Genomic DNA, 27498 nt, shown 5'->3' with positions numbered 1-27498 from the left:
TTCTTTTTCTCCCGATAAATTTCAACGGGAATGCCGTTTCGACGTTTGCGGAGCGGCCGTTTCGTAACGCGCATTTGCGTTTTATGTTAGCCCATGCATTGTTTGATGACAATTGTATACGACGCGAGTGATTTGATATATTGCTAGCACGGAGCTGGGGGAAGGGGCACTGCTATCAATCTTTGCTGACCTTTTGCCGACACAACCCTGCCTCATCTGAAGTAATGGAAGTAAGTTGCTTTTCATTTGTCCAGAGTTGTGAGAGGTTCTATCAATCTACTGTACTCCTCCACTTCATAAAAACGAACACTTATTCAATGTTGACCCGGTTTCGTTTCCTTCATATATTACACATTCTTCTGCACAAATTATAGTTTCCAATATACATTCATTTAATTTTTTTTTTTTCGCGACGAGAGGATTCCCCACTACTCCCATTAGCTTTACTTCATCCGCGAATTCGCAAACTATCTCATCGGTATTTTGATCGAGTTTATCGATAAAAAGTGAAAAAACGTATGAGCCCCACGGCATTTCCTTGAGGGAAGTCCAATCAAATTTCCCGTTCACCATAGCCGGTTGTGACGTATCTCTCAGCCATGATTCTATCCAATTTAAAAAATTGCCCCCAATCTCAATCTCATGTAAAAAAGCTTCAAGAATATGCCATGTTGGACCCGATCGAATGCCTTCTGGAAATCACGATAAACTACGTCGACTTTTTTTGCTTTTTCCCAAAAACCTTAGTCACATGATCATAGAAGCAAAGGAAGTTGGTTACACATGGGTTTCCCCTTCCTGGACTCATGCTGGTTTTCCGACGATACGTCATCCTCATCTAAACTTTACTTATTGCCTTTCGATAATAATTTCCAAAATTTTCGATTGGGAGCTCGTCAAACTCACTGGACGATAAGCTAAACACTCATAATCCAGCTGGCAAATTTTATAAAGATTTGGCTCACAATAAATGTATTAAAATTTATGTAACACTAATGGTAAATTCCTTGTATCCTCTTATGTCAGTTTCACTACTTTTTAAAAAATAATTTATTGCATCTTAAAAGAAAAATATATATCCAAGAAGACAGAAGAAAATTTTAATAAATATTAGATTACAGTTTTATACAAAAAAAACTGCGCAATATACGAGTGGAAAACACAGGCTGTGCTTCTTTTTGGCATAAAATATCTCTCATAATATAATAAATCCAGCAATTCATGAATAATAGCGACATTTATAACCATCGTACATGAATACAAAACCATTATAAGCGAGACATATTCAATTGTTTTTATTTATTTATTAATTTATTCCACCACATTTCTGCGTACAACCACTTTTCATATATTTTGCGATGCAATAAATTTAATTTATTTGAAACAAAAAAAAATTTAATATATTTAAAAAAAAAAGCCCAGGAATGGCAGATAAAAATCCATCGTATTTATCCTGCCTTATTCAAAACGCATTATGGGCAGGATTTCATGTAATTTTTACTCCTGTTATGAGTTGTAAAACTATTGCATCTGCGCGACATTGATATGTTCTGTATTCGGTTGTATTTGGAACTCCAATGGAGTTTCTTCTCTCTTAGTTGAACAGTTTCATCTTGTGGTCTTTTTTTTATAATGTAGTAATTTCGAATATCTTCTTGGATAAGTGCAAAGGAAATGACATCGAATATTAGAGCACACGGGAAACCCTGTAAAAAAAGGACCAAATTTATGCAATAACCACAACGAGACATACGACATAAAACTAATAACCACAATTAAGTACATTATTAATGGTCAATGATAACTACATACAGTGAAACCCTGACATAACATTACGGACCAAAGAAAAATATCGTTGTAGAAGGATTATTGTTTTACCGAGAGGCAACATTATCATCCCATTTCATTTAAATTTATGCTGTTGTTGTCATTTTTTTCTAAATCGAATCTAGTACATTCGCCGCAAAAAAATGGCGTGTTCTCGTAAGGTTGCTTATCGCACTGTACTGTCATGTCGCACACAAAAACTAGCAATACCAGTTACTTAGTGCTTGTAGTGATCTTGTGATGTAAAATACCGATGTAATAAGACACATTCAGAACAAAAACAAGTGTGTGACGAAGTTAAAATCAAATTCAAAACGCGATTTTCAGCAAATTATCAAAAATATCGTTTTATAGCAGTTTTAAAAAAAACTTAAAAAAATATCGTTATAGAGGGGTTCATCGTAGTAATGGATATCGTTGTATCGAGAGGAGTTTAACATTAAACTATAGGCAATGCCAAAGATTTGAAAAAAATATCGTTGTACAGGGATTTATCGTTATATCAAGTATTGTTGTAGCGAGGTTTCATTGCACTTTTTAATTTATGTTGCATTATGGTGCTGTGTGCATAGACGCACACGGCACTTGAATTGATCAGGCTCTACTTTTCGAAGCTGATACCAAACACGTCTCTATCCGAAACTTAAGCGCAATGTAATCTCGGCATTAGACTTATGATTGATCCCAATTTGGTACTTATTTAATTCCTAGGTTTCCAACTGTTGCTCCGCGGAACCGTGTGATTTCGTGACAACATTTTTTTGGGTTTCGCCTGATCAAACGCTACTAAAAAATCAACATTGAACAACTAGCATCACGGAATCCGGGCAGCCTTCAAAGAAAAAAATCTTTCTTGTTACTAATACATTTGACCGTAAAAGAGGGGTGATCCCATCTGAGAAGTGTCCGTTAAGAGGGGTTTTACTGTACTGTTATTTATTTTTAATTCTAACGGGATAGTGCCGGGTTTTCGAAAAATCCAGACCACTCTCTTGGATGGCTAAACAACTTATAAACAGTAACATTAAATTTTTTTACACATCGAATTTTCGAACTAGAAGCTCCAGATATCTAACCCATATGAATGAAATTTTCCGTTTCATCAGAAAAGCCACAAAAACGATGTTTCTTTGGGAATTTTTTATCCACTAGAATTGAGAATTCTTGAATTACCGAATTTACGTGCACTTCACGAATCACCCAGGGTCATCTTAACAAATGAGTCCCACTCAGGCACGTCATGGGTACCTCATTTTCATAGGGGCTTCTACGATAAGATTTGGCACAGTGACAATAAATTAAGAGGTGATGTATAACCCCACTTTCATTTTGCCCTGGAGCTATGATGCTGTTGAGAAGGCAGTAAGAGAGTACACAAACTGTCTTTTTTTTTATAAATATTCAAAAATTTGTTTGAGCTTCGTAGAACAGCCTCATTTTCATCAAGGGCTCCACGAAACAGCTCCTTATAATAATTAAGGGATCCGTGAGAAGTTTCACGTTGGAAGCCCCTATCTAACCTTAAGCCGATTTTGAATGCTCCCTATCCATGACCAAATTACACAGTCTTCAGTAAACTGGATACATCGTACTATTTGATATACTATACATGATAATTCATACATGTATTGTATCATTATATCGCGGTACGATCGCAAAGTTTATAATTATATCGGGATCTAACTATGTATATTCATAACACCTATCACTCACTAATTACACCAGAGTATTATGAATAATCACAGATAATAGCGATAAATTTAAACTATTTATCAAATTTACCAACGACACTTGGTTATTATACATAATCACTGGTAAAAGTGATAAATTTTTCAAACTTAAGAAGACTATTGGTACGCATAACAACCGGTAATTATGCATAATTGCCGATTTGTCACATTTACCGTAACATATAAATGAGTTATGCGGCGACACACCTGCAAGCAACACAGTGAGCACTCACACAAGATTAAAATTTAGTCAACAAGTGGAATATCTCATATCTTAATTTCTGGAACGTTTGAATAGAGATAAATATTTTTTAAATTAATTTGTAAGAAAAACAAATTAACACATTTGTAAAAAAACAAAGAGGAATTAACACATCCGTCCTAGTCTAGGTGGAAAGATTGCATATCAACTTTGATTGTTAAAGAACCATAACTTGAGATTGGGGAATTGTCCTTTTTTTCCATTCATATATTGTTCGTCGCTTCATATTCTCCAGACCTTGTCTGGTTAATGAAACTTACCATTTGTAATTTATTCTTCTTCTTCCTCTTCTTCCTCCTCTTCCTCTTCATCTTCTTCCTCTTCCTCCTCTTCTTCCTCTTCCTCTTCTTCTTCTTGTCTAGGTGGGCTGGGCTGTCTGGGCTCTGGTTCAGGGAGACCAAAGCTCGGAGGTTCCAGGTCTAGGATGTCGTCTTCTTCCTCGTAGTTCCTGTGCTCCACGACTTCTTTTACCTTTGGAGCTGTTGGATCCCATTTAGGAAGTTGCTTAGGTCCCCTTTCCTTCCATGTCTCCATTCGGTCTTTCCAGCCTTTTTCCATTTGTTCTTTGGTTATCTCATCTAGACCCTATGGTGAAGTATCAATTACACGCTAAAGACACTTGCCTTCCCGAGATCCTTCTTTCAACAAAAGACAAGTAATCAAATCGAATCAAAGTACAAAAACAAAAGCTTTTAATGTTACGCAACCAATGAGAATGAATTTTATGTGCATAAAATGAAAGTTATTAATTTCTAAAATATTCGGCCGCCTCATTGTAAAGTGAAATGTACGTATCTTATGTTTTTTACATTATTTTCTGCGTTGAATTAAATCGCAGTGATATAATCAGTAATTCATACGTGAAATACACTGTATTAATATTTCTGCGCATTTCAAAATGCATAGGACATCTCTACTCAAACATTTCAAGTTTCCCTAGAGTCAGCAAAATCCGATAATTTCGATAAAACTTTCGCAAAAGGGACATTTTATGCAATCTAATAAGGCTAATTAACTGGGGATCTATAGCAGTTCAAATGTCTATTTTCTTATCTCTATCCTCTCTTTTATCTGTACTTATCTATTATATTGTTTTCATTTTGTTTGTTTTTTTTCCTTCTTCTTTTACTTTTTCTCCTCTACCTTATTTTGTTTTCCTATTATGCGGTTAGGTTAGGTTAGGACAAGGTTACCATATTTATCACCCATTCGTCAAAAATAGAGATCATCCGAATTTCTGGCCAATACCTTGTAAGCGATGGGATTAAGTGCGATTTGAGCACAGGATGCCCGTATAAAAATTTATTCATTTTTACTTTAATAACTATGCAACCCCATTTCAATATGAATGACGTATCTGAGTTCTACACGTTATTTGGATACTTTTTCTATTTGGAAGTATGCCTCAAGGATCAACGGTTCGCCAGTAAAATGCCGTGCTTGCTGTCACCAATGCACTTAGTACATACTTCCAATAAAAAGTAATCAAATACCGTGAGGATTTCCCCGATATGTAATTAATTATTTCAAGTGAGCGTATGTAAAATGAAATACAAAATTCAATTTTTATATCGTTCCTTTAAGTACAACTCACATAAAGAAACTTTCAGACTTGTATTAAATGAACCAAAAACAAAAGGAGTTCCATATGTAAAATTCACACGATATTTTAAAACCTTTATTAATTAAAAGCATGTGTCAGGAATGAAAAAGCATGATGATCTTAAACGCATGATCAGTGATTTGCGTGTAAAAGGGCATTATTTGCACCTTATTTACGTCAAATGTATTTTATTTAATCAAAAAATATCATAAATATTTTACATTAAGCCGTTGGAAAATTCTAAAAAAATATACGTATATTTTTATAGAGGATATCAAAAATATTGCACTAAATTTTTTCTTGTGGAATGAGAAATTTCGTAATTATTAATTATTTTTATGGATGAAAAGGAAATACTATCAACGTCTATGCTTAAAATTTCTTTTATTTCTGTTATTAATTAATTTATGTTCGAAATTGATAGCTCTCGAATTTATTTTTATTTGAAAACTTACAATAACCAATTACAGTAAATTATTTAAATAAAATAATTGGAGTGTGATAATACGCATCAAAAAAGACGACAAAAGTTTGCAATAGAGACTATTGCCACATTTCATTTACAATGTCAGAGTGGCGGTTGTATTGGTTTGGCGAATCGTATTTGTTGTTGTCAATGGCTTTAGTTTTCTGGATTTTGATCCATTGGACATGGAAACATTTATTTACCAGAGAATTGTGGACGCCATGTAAAATAATGGAAAATAATGTTGATTGATCAACATTTAACACCACACCAGGAGTCCAAGAGAACATGTGTCCGCTGCTCTTTTTATTGTGTTTAGAGGGCAACTCAGACGTTCGTTTCAGTGACTATTTTGTCTTTTCTATATGAATGGAATAGACAGTTCATGAATCTAAAAAATTTAAGTGACTACCATAACCCTTTGACTATGGACAAAATAGGTCACAAATATAACGAATTCGGTGTTTGGGATTTTTTCACCCAGTAGTATTTAAAACAAGCTGAGTACACATGTCCCAGTTGTAGTCAATGATATTATACAAATGAGGGGACGGAAGACATATATGGGTTTTCAGCGAAGAAACTACATTGCTATCTGGGTATGACTGGATATATTACAATAATAGTTTCCGAACAAGTTTTGTACTAGTAGTAATTTTTGAAATCTTAGTGGGACACATAGATGTCCCGTTAGTGCTCAAAGGCTTCAGTCATATTCATGAAATTTTGAAACACTTGAATTACTCTAAATCATTATAAATCAGATTTTCTCTTTTGTTATAACATCAACAAATAACTTTATCATTTCCTGACACCTTGAAAAAATGCCTCTCAAAGTAACATCACGGATATTTTTTGTATTAATGTGTGCTATCACACACCCAATTTGTCGTTAAAAGAAATTACAATCATCCTGTATTACAATAACATCTTTGGTAGGAAATCATTAGGTGCGTGATACTAATACTACAACAATGTGCCATGCAAAACATATAAAAGATAGATTCGGAAGAAAAAAAAACAAATGAACTAAAACTAATATGAGAAATTTTCAATACGTCTATCTCACGCAATCTTTCATCCTTCGTTCAAACAATCAATTTCTAAACATTTTCCCACAGAAAAAAAAATAGTAGAATGGACGAACACATAAGCACGATGCAAAAACTAAATAGGAAAAGATATAGAGACACAAAGAAAATGAGGATAATGAAAACATAGTACGTAGGGATAGTTCTCAACATGCATTTGGATCAATGTTTAGAATGTGTTGTTACAACTTTTTTTTTGAATTACTATTATCATGATTTTACGATTTTTTGTTTTATGTCTATTATGAGCGACTTCAAAAATCGAATAGCCGCTTTAAAATATCTAAAAAAAAATGAGTATAATCATCGTCACAAAAAATATCTTTGTAAAAAAGAAATTTTATCGACCAAAAAAAAAAGTGTTCAAAAATACAAAAAATCGATAATAGTCGCAAAAAATTATGAAAAATACTTAATATCAAAAACAGACAAAAAAAGCACATTGATAATAGAAACGTTTACCTTGTTGACAGCAAGTATGTGCTAGAGTTTATCCAAATATTACAAAAAAATGATTTTCTCCTCTTTTTTTCTATCATTTGGGTGGAAAAAATGGCGCATTAATGCATTTTGTTTGAAATTTCAAAAAAAAAAAATTGCAAAAAGAAAAATATGTATAATTACAAGTTTAAATTATTCTCCAACAATTAATAATTATTCTAAATTTTTTCCAAAATATTTCAGAGTGGGAATTTTATCCAAAAAATCCTCAAAATTTTTCTTTTAATTGTAATTTAGTAAATTGTTATATTTCCTTATTTGGTTAGCATCTACTCATTATGTCCTGATTACGGCTAAAATTAAATGGCTTGCAATGAGGAATATAAATCTGCCACACAGTGAATTTATATTCCTAAATCAGCGTTTCTCAACTTATGTTACACAAACATAGGATAAGACTTGGTAACTTGATTTTAATTAAATGAAAAACTATTCAATTGTAGGCAACTGATATTAGTAATATTTTTATGGGTTCACACACAGAGAAAAAACTAGGCCTTCCGGGTGACCATATTTGGTAGAGCAAAAAATATGGAGAATTGCGATTCTAAATATGGAAAACCGCTGATTCTCACCAAAAAATTTAATTTTTGACAAAATAAAATTTACTGCACCTTAAAAGTTAGCCACGTGACAAAAGGCTGACTATATTTTATTTTAAAAAATACGGGAAGTCGGTTTATAAGTACGGAAAAATACGGGACATCACAAAAATTAATATTGCTGAAACTACTGAAAATTCATCGAAATGGGTAAAAAATACAAAAATAATTCATAATAAATCGCTGTGAATCGCAATTTTGTTCAAGGTCAGATATAATTTCAGAATTTTGAATACACACATGGCAAATATGTGAAATGGATTTATATATAGCCATACATAATTGTCATATTTAACTCATAATTGTGAAAATTATCACACATTCACAATTTTAGCAAAGATTACAAATTGAAACATACTTTGTTGAAGGAATGGGCCAATTGTATAAAAAAAGTCAGTATGACCAAAAATATACACTAATTTCCCATAAAACATATGTCATATGGTCACTACTCAGAACGTAAGTTAATTGTCCATCATTATTGCAGACTACTGGTCTTTGGGTACCGAAAGGTTGAGAAACGCTGTCCTAAATAGTTCGTAATCGGGGCATATTGGTTATTGCTAATAAAAATTAAATTGAACTATCTATATAATGCATCGATAATTTCAATTATTGACTCATTATGTTTATTAAAATGTTATTTAGAGTGAGAAAAAAAATTGAAGTATGAACGTATGATGCGGATGATGCACAAGAATATAGGATAGAAATTGTATATAGAAATGAAAAAAATTTAGGTTATGGTTAGGAACTGATGTTATTCTGTGATAAGGTTATTGAATCTGATGATTCGGAACGACGTCAGATGAATAAGGTTTTGCGTTTTTTACTTATGCATGGATACATACGCCATCGAAAAGTTGTTTTTTGTCACCGAAATTTCTTCTGTCAATACGACGTTCATACTTGCTGGCAACGTTGATTTTGGGCTGGAGAAAAAGAAATAGACAGACATGATTAGCTTTGTAATGTTCATATAAATGCCAAGTGGTCAGTACGGTGGCGGGAACATACGCGGTTATTTATCCTACCTTTAGAAAAAATAAGATGTGGGAAATGATCGAAACCGCTCCCAATATGCTCCCGGCCAATCGTTACTGACCACTTGTTTTCACAACATGTGTATTGTACTTACACCTTCAAATAACGACTTCTTATCAACGAACGTCCGTCGGTCCATAGTTCTTTCATATTTACTTGCAACAAGAATCTTGGGCTGGATGGAGTAAATGCATGAGAATAAAAGGAAAAAAATGTAGGAAAAAATAGATGTGACAAGGTAAGGCATAAGGGACGGGTATAATCCTCAACTCGTTATCTATCTCTTGGTGACACTAAAAAAATCTCAGTTCTTTGATGTTGAATTTCTTTCTTTTTTTTCAGAATTAAATCTTTCATACATCGTAAATTTTTTAGGGAAGTAGGAGATGAATATATATTCCATATACAAATGGAATGAACAAAATGTGGAAAAAATCGGATAAAAAGGGGAAAAGGGACAGGTTTCTGGATTTGAATCGAGTTCGTCGTTCTTGATAAGAAAACGAAGATTTTTTCTTAAAATAGTTGCATTTCTATTCAATTCCAATTTGCATTCCTAATCAAAACATAATTTGAACTAGCAATGGACAAACAACGGTCCACTTAGTGGTTCTATCTGGCCCGCTAAAGATTTTAAAATAATAATATAGAAGAAAAGAGGCAATCTCAACTTTCAGTTAAAAAAACTTTGTGTGTTCTATTTTTTTGCATATAGAAAATATTTTGTCAGAATTCAAATAGATACTGAGTTAAAAAAATTTCACATATACAAAAAACTGGAACACGCCTTAATAAATGTGCATAAAGTTATGAAATATATTCATTTTTTCATCGTTGTAAAGGATAAACCATTGCATCTTATTTGCAATGAAACCATGGCAGTCTTCAAAGTATGAAACACATCCCGCCACTTCATTTCTAGGCGTAAAAATTCTAATTATGATTAAATGTCCGGCCCGCCAATTTTTCTTCTTTTTGGTTTTCGGCCCGCTCCTAAAAAAGTTTGCCCATCACTGATAAGAGAGATTTTGGAATGCGTTTCCCCAATCTTTGTCAAGTTTCAAACAGTATCAGAGTAAAAGTTTTCAAAAATATTATGCACTGTAGTATACAGGATGTCCTGTAAATACTATTTCGGTCGTAGAGGTATAGTTTCAGCATAAAAAAAAAAGCCCAACTGGCTGTCAAAAATCATCCCGTACGAGTTTGAGAGTGGAAATACAGTTTCTAACAAAATAAAAAAAAATCTAAGTTTTTATACGTTCCCCTTGTGCTCTAATTTACAATTAGAAAGTAATTGCCCTGTCTCTCTTGATGTCAACAAAAAAAGTTCCATGTTTCTAAGTGCAATATCCGCAGAGATATTCGAATTCGAAAAACGGTGAAGATTCGGGAAAGAACAGTGTTAAATGCGGGAAAAACGATTTTTCTGTATTTTACGCTGTTCTTTCTACAAATTTTCTCCGTTTTTTCAAATTCGAATATTTTTGTTGATATTGCACTTAGAAACATGGATTTTTTTGGCATCAGGACAAACAGGGCAATAACTTTCTAATTGTAAATTAGAGCACAAGGGGAACGTATAAAAACTTAGATTTTTTTTATTTTGTTAGAAACTGTATTTTCACTCTCAAAACTTGTGCAGCGTGCCTGTTGGGTCTTTTTAAAAATTCAAACTATACCTCTACGATGGACGGTTGATGAGATAAAGACCGCGGTAGCATTCACAGGACACCCTGTACACTTTAACATATAAACATAAATGCTTAATACAAATACAAATTCAACGCCACAACAGACAAAATGCCCAACGAGGTGGCTGAGAAAAAGATGCCCATAACAAATATGGATGTATATTATATGCTTATAATCTATAAACTGGTATTATAGCTTATAGTGTCGAATTCTTTGCTCTGCGATGTCTACAACCGTAACTATTCACGTACTATGAGAAAGCTGTGAAACTTTGTAAATGCCTGAAATAATGAATGAAAGGAGAGAATTTTCGCAACTTTTCTCAAAGACAAGAAACTTCTAAAAATTATATGTGTTCGTAAAACAATTTCATCAGAGAACATGTTCTTTGAACTCAATATTGTTAGTATGAAGATTAAAAATGTCTGGAAAGGAAAAGAAATGTCTGGTGAAGCTATACAGTATTTAGACATTCGGTTGTAAAGCTTGAGCAAATGGCTAAAGAAGGTGCGAGAATTAGCATTTGCTTCGCAAATTTGAATAGGTATGGGCCAGATGCACCCCTGCTTTACAGATTTTGAATATTTCGAAGCATTCCATTCGGGGTGGATTCTCTTTCAAAAACAGTAGAGACAAATTAAGATGAAAAAATGCCCTCTTCTTGTGAGACATTTAACAGATATTTCTTTCTTCATATGGTTGATGAAACATCTTCAAAGTTTCATAGCTTTCGAATGAAAATTCGTATTCACGGTCTTTAGGCAGCTCTGCAATCAGAAATTACAAATCAACTTTATTGAAAATTTTAATTGCATTAAAATTACCTGTTAATTGGAATATATGAATTATTATTAACATATTAATTATAACTGAATGCCAACTAACTTCACACAAACTAATTTCAATAAATTCAACTTTAATGGTATTAAATGCATATTATTTCTTAAAATTTTCATTTTAATATAATCTCTGATAATTATCACAGATAGACTTATTTGTCAGTTATTAATTATCACGTAGAATAGTTTTTGATGCGATAAAATTTATATAGAAATTCTATCTGTATATATTCATTTAATACCATTAAAGTTGTATTTATTGTAGTTAATTCGTGAAGTAAGTTGACACTCGGTTTCCAGTAACAGATTCAACTGGTTTTTTCATTCAAATTCTTAGCATTTATACAAAATTACGTCATATTTTACCGCAGATCATCTTCGATTGTAGAAAAAAAAATTCCATATACATACCGGATATTTTCCTTCAGCCTCCCTATAAAATGAAACAAAATATATTGATAAGTTCGATTACGCATATGTCATCGTAAATTCATAACATAAATGACATCTGGATGTTCCATGTTTATTAATCATTTTGATTCTTGTGTATTTATTCACGTAAGCAAGAGGTGACTTTGAATATTTAGTTAAAATCGTGTTGAAGAATTACATACACCGTCATCCCTGTCATATTTAGCAACCATAGACCTCGGCCAAGCAATATTGTATAGATAAATAAAATAAGTAAATATGATTGATTACTCACGCTGGGTCAATGCCTTTCTTCAAAGCCTTTTGCCTGTTGATTTGCTTCTGTCGTTCAGTTAGTTCTCTCAACTGTAAATATAGAATCGTAAATTCTTCTTTGAAATTATACGTGAAAAATACACTAAATTTCCATCGACACGAGGAGTTATTTTGTAAAACTATGTAATGGGGATGTATCAAAAGATTTGCAATATTTTAGTTGTTTTATTTTGCTGTCTCTTTTTTTTCGCTGAAGGTATGAATTTTGCGAACCCCACTGGAATACAAAACGAGCTGGTTAGATAATGTCCAGTTGCGTACTATCCTATAAGCCTCAATGGCCAGACTCGATGCTCCTTTCCCCATAAGCAACAGTTGTAGCCGGCATGGACTTGACTGATTGTCGAGAGTCTCGCAACCAGATCGTTATTTTCATTTTTTTTTTGTTTGTTTTTCTTTCTGAACCATTTGCCTCTAGCAGTGATAAACGGTATCTCTATTTTGCGAAAAACTATTCTCTCATGTCACTTCCCCTACGTAATGGCGCAATTAAAATTCATAAAGCAAACGTTTTTGAATTTTCAATTGTCGTCTTCCAAATTTTATACATAACAAAACAATGTGTAATCTTTCAACACGACATGAATTGTATTTTGGTGGTACTTGTAAGATCATTTTGCTTCACCGACATGGCATCCACCACAATAATAACGTCTCTGGATGCATAATTTCTAGGATTGATATATTTTGTCCGCATATCATACACGCCAAAACCTGTACTGGAGCGCAATTATGCAATACTTTTGACTCAACCCAATTTAAAAAATAATGATTTGTCTAAAATCTGAACAAATAAAATTTATCCAGACAATAGACAATGATATTATATAGTGAGTTTTTTGTATACTGACATCGTAGTCTTGTCTCTTCATCTTCTCTTCCAAGTCATACTTTTCGCTCTCCAGTTGCACGATCTTATTCCAGAGTTCTTCCGCAACATCCCTCAATTTACCGGATCCGAGCCCTTCGATGTTGAGCGGCTTGACGCGGTATGTCAAGGCAATCTGCTTGTCTTCGGCCAACTGCTCCTTGCTCTTGCCCATTTCACTTCGAGCTTGATCGATGTTGCTCATCTTTCGAATAGGGAAGAAAATTACAACAGTGGTATTTAATATAGGTTTTTTTTCTTTTTATTGGACATATCAGAACACGCAACAAAGTGCATAAGTAAGGCAGATAACAAGACAAAAAGAAACAAAAAAATGCGGATATATATATGTATACACACCCACTCTGTGACCTTCAACGGACTTCTCGTCCTTCCAGAAGGTCAATAATGATTTATAATAAAAAAATTTTATTTCTCATTCAGCAACCTGTTACAGCATTCTATTTACATATACAGTAGACAGGATGATTCAGAAAAGATGGGGGAAGCTTTAAGAGGTGATAATTCATACCAATACAAACAATTGTCATCAAAGAATGTATGGTCTAACATGAAACGCAAACGCGCTAGCGCGTTTTGAAACGGCCGCTCCGCAAACGTTAAAACGACATTCTTGTTGAAATTTATCGGGAGAAAAAGAACACCACATGCATGCATCAAATGTAACCTGGGGAAGAAGAAGAAAACTGTATGCAAATCAGCGTCACAGTGAATAAAAAGCACGGACGTCAGCCCTGTGAAGTCATTCCAGCGTGCAAACGTTCTAACACTTGTAACGTACTGGATCATGGCGCACTTTAGTAGTACTGAAAATGCAGACATGCATTTCTTTTAAGGAGATGCAGACGGAAGTACTGCAGAGGCAGCACGAATGTACGGTGAGCGTTTTTCCCCCACGGCGGTTGCCCAATCCGAAAATATTTGCGCGCTTGCATCGGCAGTTGTGCGAAACGGGATTATTTCTGCTTCCTGGTCTCGATGCAGGTCGTAGAAGGACTGCCAGACGAGCAGGTGTGGAAGACGAGATTTTGGAGATGGTGGCAGATCAGCCAACTATACAAGCACACGAGCTGTGGGCCGTAGCCTTGGTGTGCCACAAACGTGCCTGCAGCGCGTTTGCATTTCATTTTAGAGTTACATTCTTTGATGAAAATTATTTGTTTCGTGCGTACTACCACCACTCAAAGTTTTTCTGAATCACCCTGTATATTTACACAAGTGCTGTTGTGGAAGGTTAAGACTTTCAATTAGGGGGACAAGTACTGCGTGATCGACTATTGGGGGGGGGGGGGCAAATACAACACTCAACAATCACTCTAAAACAGGTTCTGAGCAGGATGCATATTTTTTTGTAAAAGCATATACGTAATTGATAATACATATATAGTGATTTGACTGTTAAATCATGCGATACATGTACTTCTGATATAATTTACTTTTATATAGGTTGAACCATCAAGTCGCTTTCCAGAAAATCCCTAGTGGAAACTACAGGTGATCCTAGAGGCATACTTTTAATTAGAATAAGTATCTAAGTAATATGTAGAACTCAGATATGTCATTCATATTGAAAGGGGTTGTGTAGTTATTAAAATTTAAAAAAAATTAACTTTTTATACGGACACCCTGTCCTCAAAAACCCAATAAGAAGTAGGAACCCAATAAAAGGCCAACATAAACAATTCCACGTTTCTAAGTGCAATATTCGCTGATATTTTATTTCATAAAATAGAAAAAAAAGGGAAAAGAACATAATAAGCTTGTCCGTCAGTTTATGCGGTTCTTTCCGAGTTTTTTGGTGACTTTCGAATTCAGATATCACAGTGAGTATTAGCACTTTTATGGATTATATTATTGCACTTTATATGGATCTTTTTTTGGCATCATTAGAGAAAGGGCAACAGCTTTTTAATTGGGGTTTTTAGGACAGGGTGATCAAAGAAGGTGTTATTGTGTTGTTGTTGTTTTCTATTTATTTATATATGCATATGTACACTGTATATAACTGTACAATGTCTTTCAATATGAATGACGCCTCTGTAATCTACATGTTATACGGATACTTTTTCCTACTTGGAAATTTTGCCTATAGGGTCAACGGTTCTGCAGTAATTCGCGCAAAAGCTTTTACCCTGTACAGTCAAGATGCCTGTAGTATTTTATTGGATTATATGAATCACCTTGTCGAAAGCAGATGGATGGATAACTGGTGTACCACCTTCCTTCTTTTGGATGACGAAATTTGGCTTGCCTTCCTTCAGTTTCCTCTGTTCTTCAAGCATGGCTTGCCTTTTCCTCTCAGCTTCTTCGAGGCGTTTCCTCTTCGCCTCGGCTTCCTTCTGCTTCTTCTCTTCCTACAAATAAATTACGATATACTTTAATATTCATCATCGATGATAACATCCAAACAAGTCCGTTTCCTCTCTAGTTGATATAAATAATTCAACGCGTTCCAATGAAATACTGATACTATATATATATATAATTTCACTTTTTTTTAATAATGAAAAATTACGCATTATGAAAGCAATCCTAACAGGATCCTAACTAAGCCTTTTTTTTTTTTGGTCTCGATGAATCAAAAATACAGTAAAAGCCTACTTTAACGAGAGCTCACAATCACCGGGAAAATTGTCGTTATATAATGAATTTCTTGTTGTAAGCGAATTTCTATTTTTTTGCTCTATCAAGTTATAAATTGTAGAAAATCTACAACACAAGATCAACTTCGCTACCCATGGAACTGTTTGTTTTTCAAAATTAGTGAAGCCAGTGACAGGATAAGTGCATTTTTATAACAAGACTGTTGGTGGATTTGTACGGACTTATCTAGAAAGCCCCCACGAATCAAGTTTGGGTCGTGTCCTATAGCTCAAGCATCCCTGGCTGTCAGTGAGTTTGCACGAACCATTTCGAAAGCCCCTACGAATAAAGTTTGGATCCTAATCCGACCCGTTTCACATTTCCTGCGAATCAAGTTTGGATCAGTACTCACAGCTGAAGACACCCTGGGAACGCAAGTGGATTATAACGGCCCATCTTGAAAGCCCCCGAGAATGAACTTTGAGTCTTGACCCATAGCTCAAGAATCCCTGGCTGTAACTGGGTTTTTACTTGTAAGGCGCTGGGAAGTTCCTCCTAATCATGTTTGGGTCGTGACCCGTGGCTTAAGAATCCTTGGCTGTATAAGTGCATTTGTACGACCCATCTCGGAAGCCCCGGTGAATCAAGTTTCAAGTTGTGATTCATAACTCAAGAGTTCCTGACTGGAAGTGAATTAATACGACATACTGGATCGCGGGGGACCTAGGTACCCCTAGGTTAAGGATCCTGGCTTATAGCATGCATGCATGGCAATGCTTACTTGCTCTCGTAACCTCTGGTCTTCCAGGCGTCTCTTTTGTTCCATCAGCCGTTTCTCTTGTTCCGCTCGTTGAACTTTCCGTTTCGCCTGCAGATATTCCAATCAATGATAATTCCATAATCATTATTATTATTCATTATTTATTATCATCATCTTACAATCATGATATGTTTTACATATCCAAAATAACAAAAACATTTAACCCGAAATTGTTTGAATCACTTTAATATAATTTTAATTTTTTTTTTATGCTAATATTATTTCACTACAGAACAGAACGGGCTGAGCACGATCAGGTCACTAACGATATGAACACATTGCCCCGGAGGGCGTGGTCGTGCCGGAGAAAATTCTGAGTTACATCTAAGGAAAAAAATCTTTAATTTTTTTAATATAACCACGACCTTGTATTTTTCATGCTCAAATTGTCTTGAAAACGTCAACCTCGGTTATACCTATAAACGTTTGTGAAATCTTTGATGTCGTTATAACCGGGTTTAACTGTATTATTATATGCCCAATAAAACTGACCTGAGAATTCGTCGAAAATTCCTAGCTGTTTTGATGGTAAATCACTATCGCCATAAATGTTATTCTCCAATGTAATGACTAGAGCCCGGATTATATGTAAATGCATAAGCGCATATGCAATTGCATAATTTAGTCGTTTTTATAATTATTGCATATGTATGCATAGAATCACCGAAATTTTATAATGTGTTGTGTGCATATATTTTTAATCGCAATTGTGCTTTAAGTTTTCAAGATTATTTTGTTCTTTTTATTCTTCACAAATTTAATCAAATTTCTCTAATTTTTTTTTGAGAAAATATTTTACCATTCAGTATTTTTCATTTTAGGGCATATTTTGGCATTTTTAAATGCACGGCTTTATTTTTATTTTTTTAGCATATTATTTTCCATTTTACTGCATGTTTATCTTTTCTCTTAGGACATATGTATTTCAGTGCTTTTGAGAAACGCATATCTTTTTTCATTTCCGTGCATATCTTTCTATTCATCCATGTTTTTCCCTTTTGTGAATATTTTTAGTTTTAGGACAGATTGCTGCATTTTAAACGCGCTGGGGGTTTTTTTTTTCTATATTTTTTGCGCATATTTTTCCCCTTTAGGGAAGCTTCAACATTCTCAAATGCATATTTTTCCATTTTACTCATATTTTTCAATAATCCCATGTGACATACTGAAAAATTTTCGAAGCATATTTTTTATTTTATTTTATGAATATCTTGGTATTTTTAAATGCATATTTTAGCATCTTTAAATGCATAAATCGGCATCTTTAAATGCATAAATCAGCATCTTTAAATGCATATTTCAGCATCTTTAACTGCATATTTTCATTTTTAGTTCCATACCTTAGCATTATTAGATGGATTTGTTTTTATTTTTTGCATATATTTTATATTTCATGTCATATCTCGGCATTTCAAATGCAGATTTATATTTATCTTTAATGCATATATTTTGCTATTTCTTTTAGCGCATATAATCAGGGCTCAAAAGTGACCTCCCAATAATAATGGAAATGAAAATCAAACAGAAAACTCGCATATTTTTGGAAGTTTTTCCTGAATGTAGAAATAAGTATGCATTCGGTGCGATTTTATATAGGATAATAACCAGAATTTTTGATCTAATACTTGATGGATGCATTCAAGTAAATGAGATTAGAGTCTTTCACATCGCAGCAACTTATACAGTTTATTGAGTTTGCGAAACTCACCTGGCGTTCCTTGAGCTTACGAAGCTCATCCTCTTCCTTTGATCTTTGCTTTCTCCATTGCTCGATGTATTCCTGCCACATGGCTTCATCTTCCTCCTTCTTCTTCCTCAGTTTCTCCTATGTAAGAAAAAATATTCGAATATACGAAATTTCTCCATAAAGGAAATGCCAGAATGAATTCGTATTCGACGCATTATAGTGAGTTCGTCCGATGTATATACGTTTTTTATTTCAGTGGAAGACTTCTTATGAAACATTCAAATTACTTTATTCATCTTGATTTCAAAGTTCCGTTTCTACTAGATAGCTCCAGGTTATCAATTTTATACAGCGTGAACATGATATGTTCTGCCAAACGGTAGGGGAGGACTGACAAGCCCAAGTGGAATATAAAACACCCCACCAACCCTGACTTCGAACTGTTTCTGAGTTATGGTGCATAATCGATTATGGAAGAAAAATGCGTTAAGTCTAAAAAAACCCAAATTTGTGAAACGTTTTTGGAAAACTTGACGCAAACCATGCAAAAAACGGAAAATATCCTAGAAAGTGACACAAATTTCATCGAAAAAACCAGATACCAGCCCTGAAAAATCGGCAAAGTTAAAAATCGAATGTGGTCACCAAACGTTTTCATTGGCAGTTACGCAAACATCCTCCTAACTAAAATCGACAAAATTTACCAAAAACATGTCCATTTCACCAGCTTTAAAAAGAGCCAACGATAAACCATATCGGTGTATTTAGTTCTTCAGAAATTCACGCACATTCCCGCATGTACCGATTCGTTGGGGGTTCCGCGGGGTAGGGGGGTGTGTGGGCGGGGTGCATGTGTGGTGTAGCAGTAGTAGGTAGGGCCTCCAAAAAATGGCTCGGGGATCCATGATGTTCTTAAGTCAGCCACCTCGTTGGGCAATTTGCCTGTTGTGGCGTTGTATTTGTATTTGTACTACACGTTATTTGTGTTTGTATTTGTACAATGAAATACATCACTTAAATCTGCCTTGGTCGAAGTATTTTTAGTTTTTTTTGGTGAAAATTCATTTTTCAAATTAAAAAGCTATGATTTTTCACATGATTTTTCACTTCAGATTGTACTACTGATAGTACAATCTCTCGGCGCTTGAAGCTCACCATCAAATTCTGATAAAGATGGTGTCACCTTATAGGATTTTTTCTGTAAAATCAAATTGTCGCCAAAATCTGTTATCAAAAATTCCTAATTTTTGTCGGAATCTTCTTCGACAACTTCACTGATTTCAGTGATGTATTGTAAAGACAAAAAAGGACCAGAAAACCAATATGGTTTATTGTTGGCTGTTTTTTTCGAAAGATGGTGTAATGGGCAAGTTTTTCGTAAATTCGATCGATCGATTATAAATACACGGGCGTTTGCGGAATGGACGATGAAGAATTTTGGCGATAATTAAATTTAGCGTCAGTCTTTCAGCGTTTGTAGCTCGCCATTAAATAAAGATATTTCAATGGAATTGGTGTCACCTTATTGGATATTTTATTATGTTCTTCAAAAATTTGTGCTAGTTTTCACTACGTTTTCACGTAGCATGGGTTTTTTTTAAGATTTGACGCTTTTTTTTTCAAAATTGATTGTCCCGCTATAACTCGAAAACGGTTTGAGGTAGGACAAAGTTGTTGGGAGTTTTATGTTCTACTTGGGCTCGTCTATCACCCCCTCCGTTTGGTAGAACAATGTGACGTTCACCATGTACATGATAGTACAACATCTAATGCACTTACCTCCATGGCAAGTTCAGCTTCCGTCATTTTCGGTTGTGATTCTTCACGACTGCTCATAAAAAAAATAAAATAAATTGTTTAAAATCATCGAAAAATACAATGTGTCAAATACAATGTTTTTAATTATAATAACGTTTAATGAATGCTTTTTTAATTATCGATGTTAAACACGTAATAATATCATATATTAGAATATTTTCGAACTTACCTTTTCCGATTTTAAACGTGCCTCGTCTTATAATTAAGTAATTTAAAATATCACAGTACGGAGTGTTTCAGAAAGGAGTCCCTGATTTGGAAACAGTGATAGACGGAAAGAGAAAAATAGTGGCACGTTTGATGGGCAGGGATGGAATTTTTAATACACAGGTTTACAAAACATTATTCACAATTTTAAGTTACAGGTGGCACTACAGTCGTATCATTTCACGACTTATCTGTGGGGAAATTTGAAAATAACTTTTTAGAGTAAAAGAGTCCTATCACGAGTTATCAGCCTGATAATTCGTTTGTGACACACCTCCATTGCAGGTAAGTCGCATTCTATCCCAGCGTAGTGGTGAGGTGCTCGTCACGGTCCCAGGTTCAAACCCGAGAGAGGATATGAATGAAATATTTCTCCTAACGAACTTGAGGTGACCACGGAAACATAGCGCCATCATTTCCAACACATCTCATTAATGGCAGTAAATTGCAGTATAGCGATATAACCAGAGTTGGTTTTTGGTGAAGTAGTAGTAGGTAAATTGCTTTAAACCCTTTACTTCACTTTTGCCATGTCCTTGCTAGGACAGGTGACCATTTCGAATCCATCGTGAGTCGATTCGACCCGTTTGGGAAGTGCAATGTCACCCGCTGTTCAAAGGACATCTTACAGTGCCATCTATAAGCCAAAGTTGTAACCAATTTAACAAACCGGTGTAACTGAAACTTCCGGCTTGTCCATCAAATGTGTACTACTTCTGTCATAATTATTTTTAGCATTTACAAGTTATATCATTTCAAAGTTAGGGAGTTCAGTTATTTCATCAAATTGACTGCATATCTAGAATTCAACAACATTAAAAGCTATCGATCCGTCCCAGCAACAAGTAGCACTTCAAATGCAATTTTTAAACATTTTGGACTGAGAGAGCATGCAATATAGGTTTTGCAAGGATAGATCTTGATCAGATAAATCCAAGAACATTTCATTGATGTTAATAAATTTTAAAATTTTAGTTCCAATCAGTAGTCCTCTAGTCTAACAAAATTTAAAATGCGTATTCCTTTCCAATTCTGCGGTCATGTCGACGACAGCCCCTTCCACCTATTTTTCTATAATTCTTATTTAAGATTCCTAAATAATTCAAGAATTTAAGATCAAGATTCTAATTACAACCCTTTATATAGGATGTTCTGTAAGTCCTAATGCGGCCTTCTCATCAGTCGTTCTTCGTAGAGAAATGGTTCTGATTCAAAAAATGCTCAAACTATGATTTAAAAAAATCACACTGTATCTGTTTTGAGAGTGAAAATACAGTGTGTCACAAAAAAAAAAAATTTAAATTTTTCATACAGTTTCTCTGTTCTCTAATGTCCAATTAGAAAGTTTTTGCCCTGCTTCTTCTGAGCCCAACAAAAAAAATCGTATGTTTTTGGGTGTAATCGTGGCTGAGAGACATTGGAATTCAAAACTCTGAGAAAATTTGGGAAAGACCAGCATAAACTAACAGATAACGCTTCTTACCTCATTTACGCCGTTCTTTCCCATTTCATCTCAGCGAATATTGCGCTTAGAAATGAAATTTTCTGTTGGCCTCAGAAGAGGCAACAACTTCTTGATTGAAAATTAGAGGACAAAGCGACCGTATAAAAATTTGAATTTTTTTTTATTTTGTGGCACATTGTATTTTCAGTTTTAAAACCCATACAGGCTAATTTCTGAACACATTTTGAGCACTTCCTAAACCGGAACCATGTCTCTTCAACGAACGGCTGATCAGATAAAGGTAGAATTATGACATACAGGACACCGTGTATGTAAAAAAAATACGTAGACAAACAATTAAAATCTTCGTAGTAATTTAAAAACGTTGGTTTGATTTCGTCCACTAATACTCGAAAAACATTCTATAAAATATGGACCTTAATTGTGATGTCAAATTACGTAAAATATGATGTCAAATGTACGTAAAATTGATATCAACCCTTGCATTTTGATGTTTCTAAAAAGGCTATCAAATTCCCAGCTTACTTGCACTATAACCAGCTATAAGACAGGTTTCACGATTAGCGTTGCAAAAAAACCATATTGTCGTTTTATCTCAAATAAAAATTGAAAGAACAGTTGTTGCTTTGAAATGTGAATAACTATATTCAGTCTATAAATGCGTAAAAACATATAGAGTGTAACACAGTGTTTATTGCATGTCTCAATTTTTTTTTAATACGATGCGATGATGTCAAACATCAACGAACAAGTACGCCATTGTTATTCATTCCTCGTATATCCGGTTGAGATCGGTAGATTGCGTCAAATCAAAAGACTATTTGTATTAACGTATAATGGAAGATAGTATGAGTGAAAGTTAATCACTGCGTGATAACGAAGTTCGAATAATGCGTTATTCACAATGTATTAACAAGTAATTATTATTAGTGTTACGAAATGTTTCGCTCAGAACTGAGAAATACACTTGACGAATTCTCAGAATCTTATAAGTATATTGAAGAAATCAAGGAATAGAAATACCATTCATTTCTCATATTTATGATAACACTGCTCACACAAGAAATAAATAAAAAAATTCGTAAATCATAAATGTTCATGAGAAAATTTGAATGGTTTTAGGGAATATTAAAGCTTCTGATTCCGAATCTGGCATTGGTTTTGCAGATTGGCTGTTGTTTTGGTGATAAAGTAAAAATTCCATTTCTATGGTAATACTATAAGCAACATACTAATTCCATTGCTGAGAGTATGCATTATTTTCAAAACCAGATCTAAGTCGACGAAGCCAATGCCAGATTAAGAATCAGCACCCCAAAATGACTGTAAATTCACTGAAATATCTTTGCCAGTGATTTACTGTATTTATTTAAAATGAACAGTTTCAATGTGATTTGTATGCTGCTTGAATATAATTTTCACTTTTTCTTGCAAACTGGAACCAACCAGACAAAACCAATGCTAGATTCCAAATCAGCGTCCCAAATCATCCTAATATCACTGAAGCATCTTTGAAAACAAAATCAGTGTTGAGGAATGTAGTTAATGATGCTTATATTGTTCCATAGAATTTTCTGTATGATTTTTTTTTTCATGACGTTCAACTTATTTAATTAATATAATTAATCTAGAACGATTAATTATTTAATTATTCAATGATTCCAACCAAAATAATAAACAATTCACAATAAAAATACGATTCTCAAAACAAAAATCATGAAAATTTGTTATAAATATAACCGTAAAAAGAACTCAATAATTAATGTTACAGCTTAAGCATCAATACATAGAATAGAAAAATGCAGCTATTGCAAAAAGATGCTTGCAGCATGCAAAGGATTATTAAAGGAGAAAGTCGAATTTGAAAGAGAATTGTTATTTTGAAAATTATAATAAAATCGAGAGGAAAATGGAAAAAAGTAAAGTGTGAGAAACCTCTGTATTTGGATAGAAAAATTCTGTTCAATTCATTTTGCTTAATTGGTACTTAAAAAGTAGGCAAAGATTTCCGAATAAGTATGAATTTGCTAAATTATCAGAATTTTATAATAAATCATGAAAATTAGCTAAAATGAATTTCGATTATAATGTAATATTTCTAATCAAACATTGAAGTGACTTTCTTTTACTGCTTCTACAAAGGTACAAAAAATATTTTCTTCACTGTATATAATTTAGATGGTAATGTATGGAAATGCAGAAATATAAAATTTTATCCAATGCCTTGCTTGTTAAAATCTGAAATAAGATTAACTTCGGAATTCTTCATGTCACTTTGAATTTTAACATCATTTTAAATCATATTCAGTTTGAGGATATTGTTCTTCAATGAGAAACATATGAAAAAATTTAAGTAACCATTTGTACATGAAAAATAAAAAAACCAACAAGCAAAAAACCATGCATGTCAGTCATTATATTTCCCAAACACAAAAATAAAAAATATAAAAAATATCAAAATTGTTAAAAAAAAATAAAAACCTCAAAAGGAAAAAACACTCTCCTAGTAATTGTTTTCTAATTAGAAAACTTTCTACTCTTGTTTACGAGCTCGGATTGGGAAGTTCAAGGATTGGGACGTTTTCAGTCCTTTTTTCCAAAAAAACATGCCAAAAAAACATTACGAAAACAACTAAAAATCAAAATGAAATTATATCTTGCGTATTGTATCGTTTTCTTGACTGAATGCCGTGACTTACGCTGTTTTTTGTCCACTCGAACTCCTGAGAAAGGAAATTAAGAGAGAGACAGACATTAGAAACAAGGATGCGTGAAATTTGTCTGCTTCATTTTTTAGTTTTTTTTTTTTTTTTCAAATTATCTGATGTCTCTTGTGAAAAACAAAAACTGAACTTCTAAAGTTGAAAATTTAAAAAAAAAAGTACTTCAACTATCAAAATTAGGCAGAAGCATTCTATACAGTCACGAATATACAAAATTGTGGGGGTTTTTTTTCATTAGAAATATCACAAAATTATTCTGATTAAACTTCTTAATGAAGATAAATTCATTATAAAATGATTGAAGTACTTTTTCAAAAAACTGTTTTTTTCTCTCTTTTTCAAAATCAAAAATAAGAAAGAATACTTCTGCAAAAAAATGTAAAAAAAAAACTTTCTTAAAAGTTGCAAATATTTTCAATATGTCCAAAAAAATTCATTTATTAGTTGAAATAACATTTTTGTGAGTTTTTTCTTTTCTCGTTTCTTAAACTGATTTGATCTTTTCATTTACAAAACGTTATTTTTCTTTCTTTTTTGCTTCTAGAAAAGTATAGTTTCATGAAATAACGCATCAAAACCTCATTATATCTCGGTTTTTTTCATACGTAATAATATTTGTTATATTAGTACGTAGTACTTGTGTGGGATAAAGGAAAAACTCCAATCCGCCGAATTGCCCAAAGAAATTTTTGTTCAATTTTAATTGTTTTTTATTTAATTTTATTATTGTTTTGATTCAAATAGTTATTTTTAATGTATTAATTTTTAATTAATTCAATAAGTTCGAATAAACTCCAACCACTATTTTCGCACTTGTATATTTTGACAAGAGACATATATTTTTTCTAAACTTTAAAAACAAGTGAAGTTTTTTTAAAAAATCTCCACCTATTAATCCCTTTTTCTTTAAGTTTATGTAAGATTAAAAAATTATAAACTCTGCTCATTCAAAAATTAGTTTCACGCATATCGATGAATTAATACTGTAACTTCCCCGAAAGTGACTTGCTTTCATATAAGCTATTTGTAACCTCTTGACACGAAAATAAAACGGAACTAAGAAAGAAATGAATATATTCTGATATTTCAATGAAATTCTAATTCATACCCGTAGCAACTATGACTAAAACTGATAACACCGTCATAATGGTTATGCGTGCTTTTTTTCTATACTGAACGGCAGTCAAGGATACTTAATTTACACTAAAATGATTTTTTAAGGGAGTTGGTGGATGCAAATTTGTAAAAAATACTTTTTTTTCAAATACTACAAAGTTTCTGCATCTGTGTTCGAGTTTTTGTTCTACCTGCACCAGAAGTGTTTTTAACATGCTTTAATATACACTGCTGGCAGGCACTAATTACATGTGCCAATGTTTCCCACTTTATAATGCTCTTTTCCCAAAACTGTTTTTTTTTGTCGGGTAACGAAAATTTTTTCAAACACCTCTTGCTCAAATGTCTTGGAGCTCCGTGTGTCTCTCAACACTATGGTGTTACATACTTTAACAAGAGGATTTTTTATCAAAATTATTTTAAAAAGTTTTATGACAAAATATGATTGAATTTTGGTGATTTTTTAAGTTAAAATTCGATAAAAAAAATAACCAACAGTTAAAAATTTTAAATGCTCGTGTTAAATTGGCTAAAAATATTTATAGTATTTGAGAGAAAAGTTGAGTGTCTAAAGTGAATAGAAAATTTTTAAATGTTCCTTAAAGGAAAGAGATTTTTCCCATAGAAAATCATGGGAAGAAAAGACCATGAACCAAACCCTTTTATCTATTATAATGAATTTAAGCGACTTTATGAATCGCGTAGTTGCACTTTTAGTAAAACAAATCGGGTAAATTCAAAACAAATTGTAGTGAAGAAGATTTTTCATGGTTTTTCTCGTAAAATTTATTGATTAATACTATACATTTCGGTTTTGATGCTATATCTGAGAGTATAAACAAGACAAATGGAAAAAAAATTATCAGGTAAACGGGAAGTTATAAGAAGCTTGAAAGAAAACAGGAAAGTAAAAATAAAATTGAAGACTAATCTCCATAATTTCTAATATTTTATTGGTTTTTTGTGTTAAACTACTGAAGTCTATGATATTTTCAGTTCTAAGAGCAGCAAAGCTTAGTTCTAAGCGCTCATGCATGAAATGTTTATTCCTCAAGTTTTTCTTCAGCATATGACTCGGTAATATGTCTTCGAAAAAAAACACAAAAACTCCGTTGAACTTTTTTTTCTCTAAGAAACAGAACTTTAGTGAAAGATTATTAGTTTTTCAATTCACTATACAGTTTTATTTGCTTCTGTGTAAAATTGCAGCTCGTCAAACAGTAATTTTTTTTTAAGTCCTTTCTTTCCTCACAAAATTTTACGTAAAATAAATCGTACTAATACACATTTTACAGGGACATTCTATTGCATAAAACTTTCAGTGGTCGAATATTTTGATTTAATGCAACTTTAAAAATCTGACAAAATTAATTGTTTGAGTAATTTCGTTTTCCAAAAAATTCCCCTTCATACCGCTTGAAAAAAATATCCAGTGTATGCCCTCAGGGGCGGGGAACTTAATGTTTTGCTTGATATCAATTGCAGAAAAAATGTACTTAGATTTCAATGTATGTTAGCATTAAAAACTTTCTACCTAATGAATGGTACGCAATTTGAGTATTAATAAATATTGAAAGAAAAGTCAAACTCAATTTCCATAAGTGCAAAAAAACTTTCTTCTGATAATTTTTTTTTCAGTCAATGTTGAAAATCATACGTACTTTTTCCTAGAAAGAAAAAGAAAAACATATTTAGTTATTTCTGTTCATCAGTGCGTATACGAAAGTTGAAACAGATAAGACAAATGTAGATACATGACATCTCACATAAATGATGTACGTAC

General features: G+C 33.1%; 1 protein-coding gene across 2 annotated transcripts; it reads right to left on the bottom strand.

Annotated features, from left to right (window-relative positions):
- Positions 1-1078: 1078 nt before the first annotated feature.
- Positions 1079-24674, bottom strand: up (Troponin T, skeletal muscle). 2 transcript variants are annotated; one of them, XM_089234555.1, is made up of 11 exons: positions 24576-24674; positions 20166-20214; positions 18408-18524; positions 16661-16747; positions 15477-15650; positions 13259-13480; positions 12367-12437; positions 12072-12093; positions 9221-9301; positions 4080-4404; positions 1079-1706 (listed from the first exon to the last, which is right to left on the bottom strand). In XM_089234555.1, exons 1-10 carry the CDS (start codon positions 24629-24631, stop codon positions 4090-4092), a joined length of 1194 nt encoding a protein of 397 aa, XP_089090681.1. In that variant the 5' UTR covers positions 24632-24674; the 3' UTR covers positions 1079-1706; positions 4080-4089. The 2 variants fall into 2 exon arrangements, with proteins under 2 accessions (XP_089090681.1, XP_089090680.1); XM_089234554.1 differs by lacking the exon at positions 9221-9301 and adding an exon at positions 8934-9014 and having other exon boundaries at positions 24576-24673.
- Between the last annotated feature and the right edge of the window lie 2824 nt (positions 24675-27498).

The sequence above is a fragment of the Pholcus phalangioides genome, unplaced genomic scaffold (genome assembly GCF_987345545.1).
Source record: "Pholcus phalangioides strain wild (caught in Gottingen) unplaced genomic scaffold, Ppha-v1.0 ptg000008l_1, whole genome shotgun sequence".
Taxonomy (NCBI): Eukaryota; Metazoa; Arthropoda; class Arachnida; order Araneae; family Pholcidae; genus Pholcus; species Pholcus phalangioides.
This window is presented reverse-complemented; position numbering and strand designations above follow the sequence as displayed.

What these genes read in the sequence shown, in the direction of transcription:
- up (XM_089234555.1), bottom strand. Translation starts at nt 24,631, where the DNA reads ATGTCTGTCTCTCTCTTAATTTCCTTTCTCAGGAGTTCGAGTGGACAA. An exon ending in AAGCTGAACTTGCCATGGAG is followed by an intron (nt 18,525 to 20,165) that starts GTAAGTGCATTA and finishes TTTCTTACATAG; the next exon opens with GAGAAACTGAGGAAGAAGAA. An exon ending in GTAAGCTCAAGGAACGCCAG is followed by an intron (nt 16,748 to 18,407) that starts GTGAGTTTCGCA and finishes GAATATCTGCAG; the next exon opens with GCGAAACGGAAAGTTCAACG.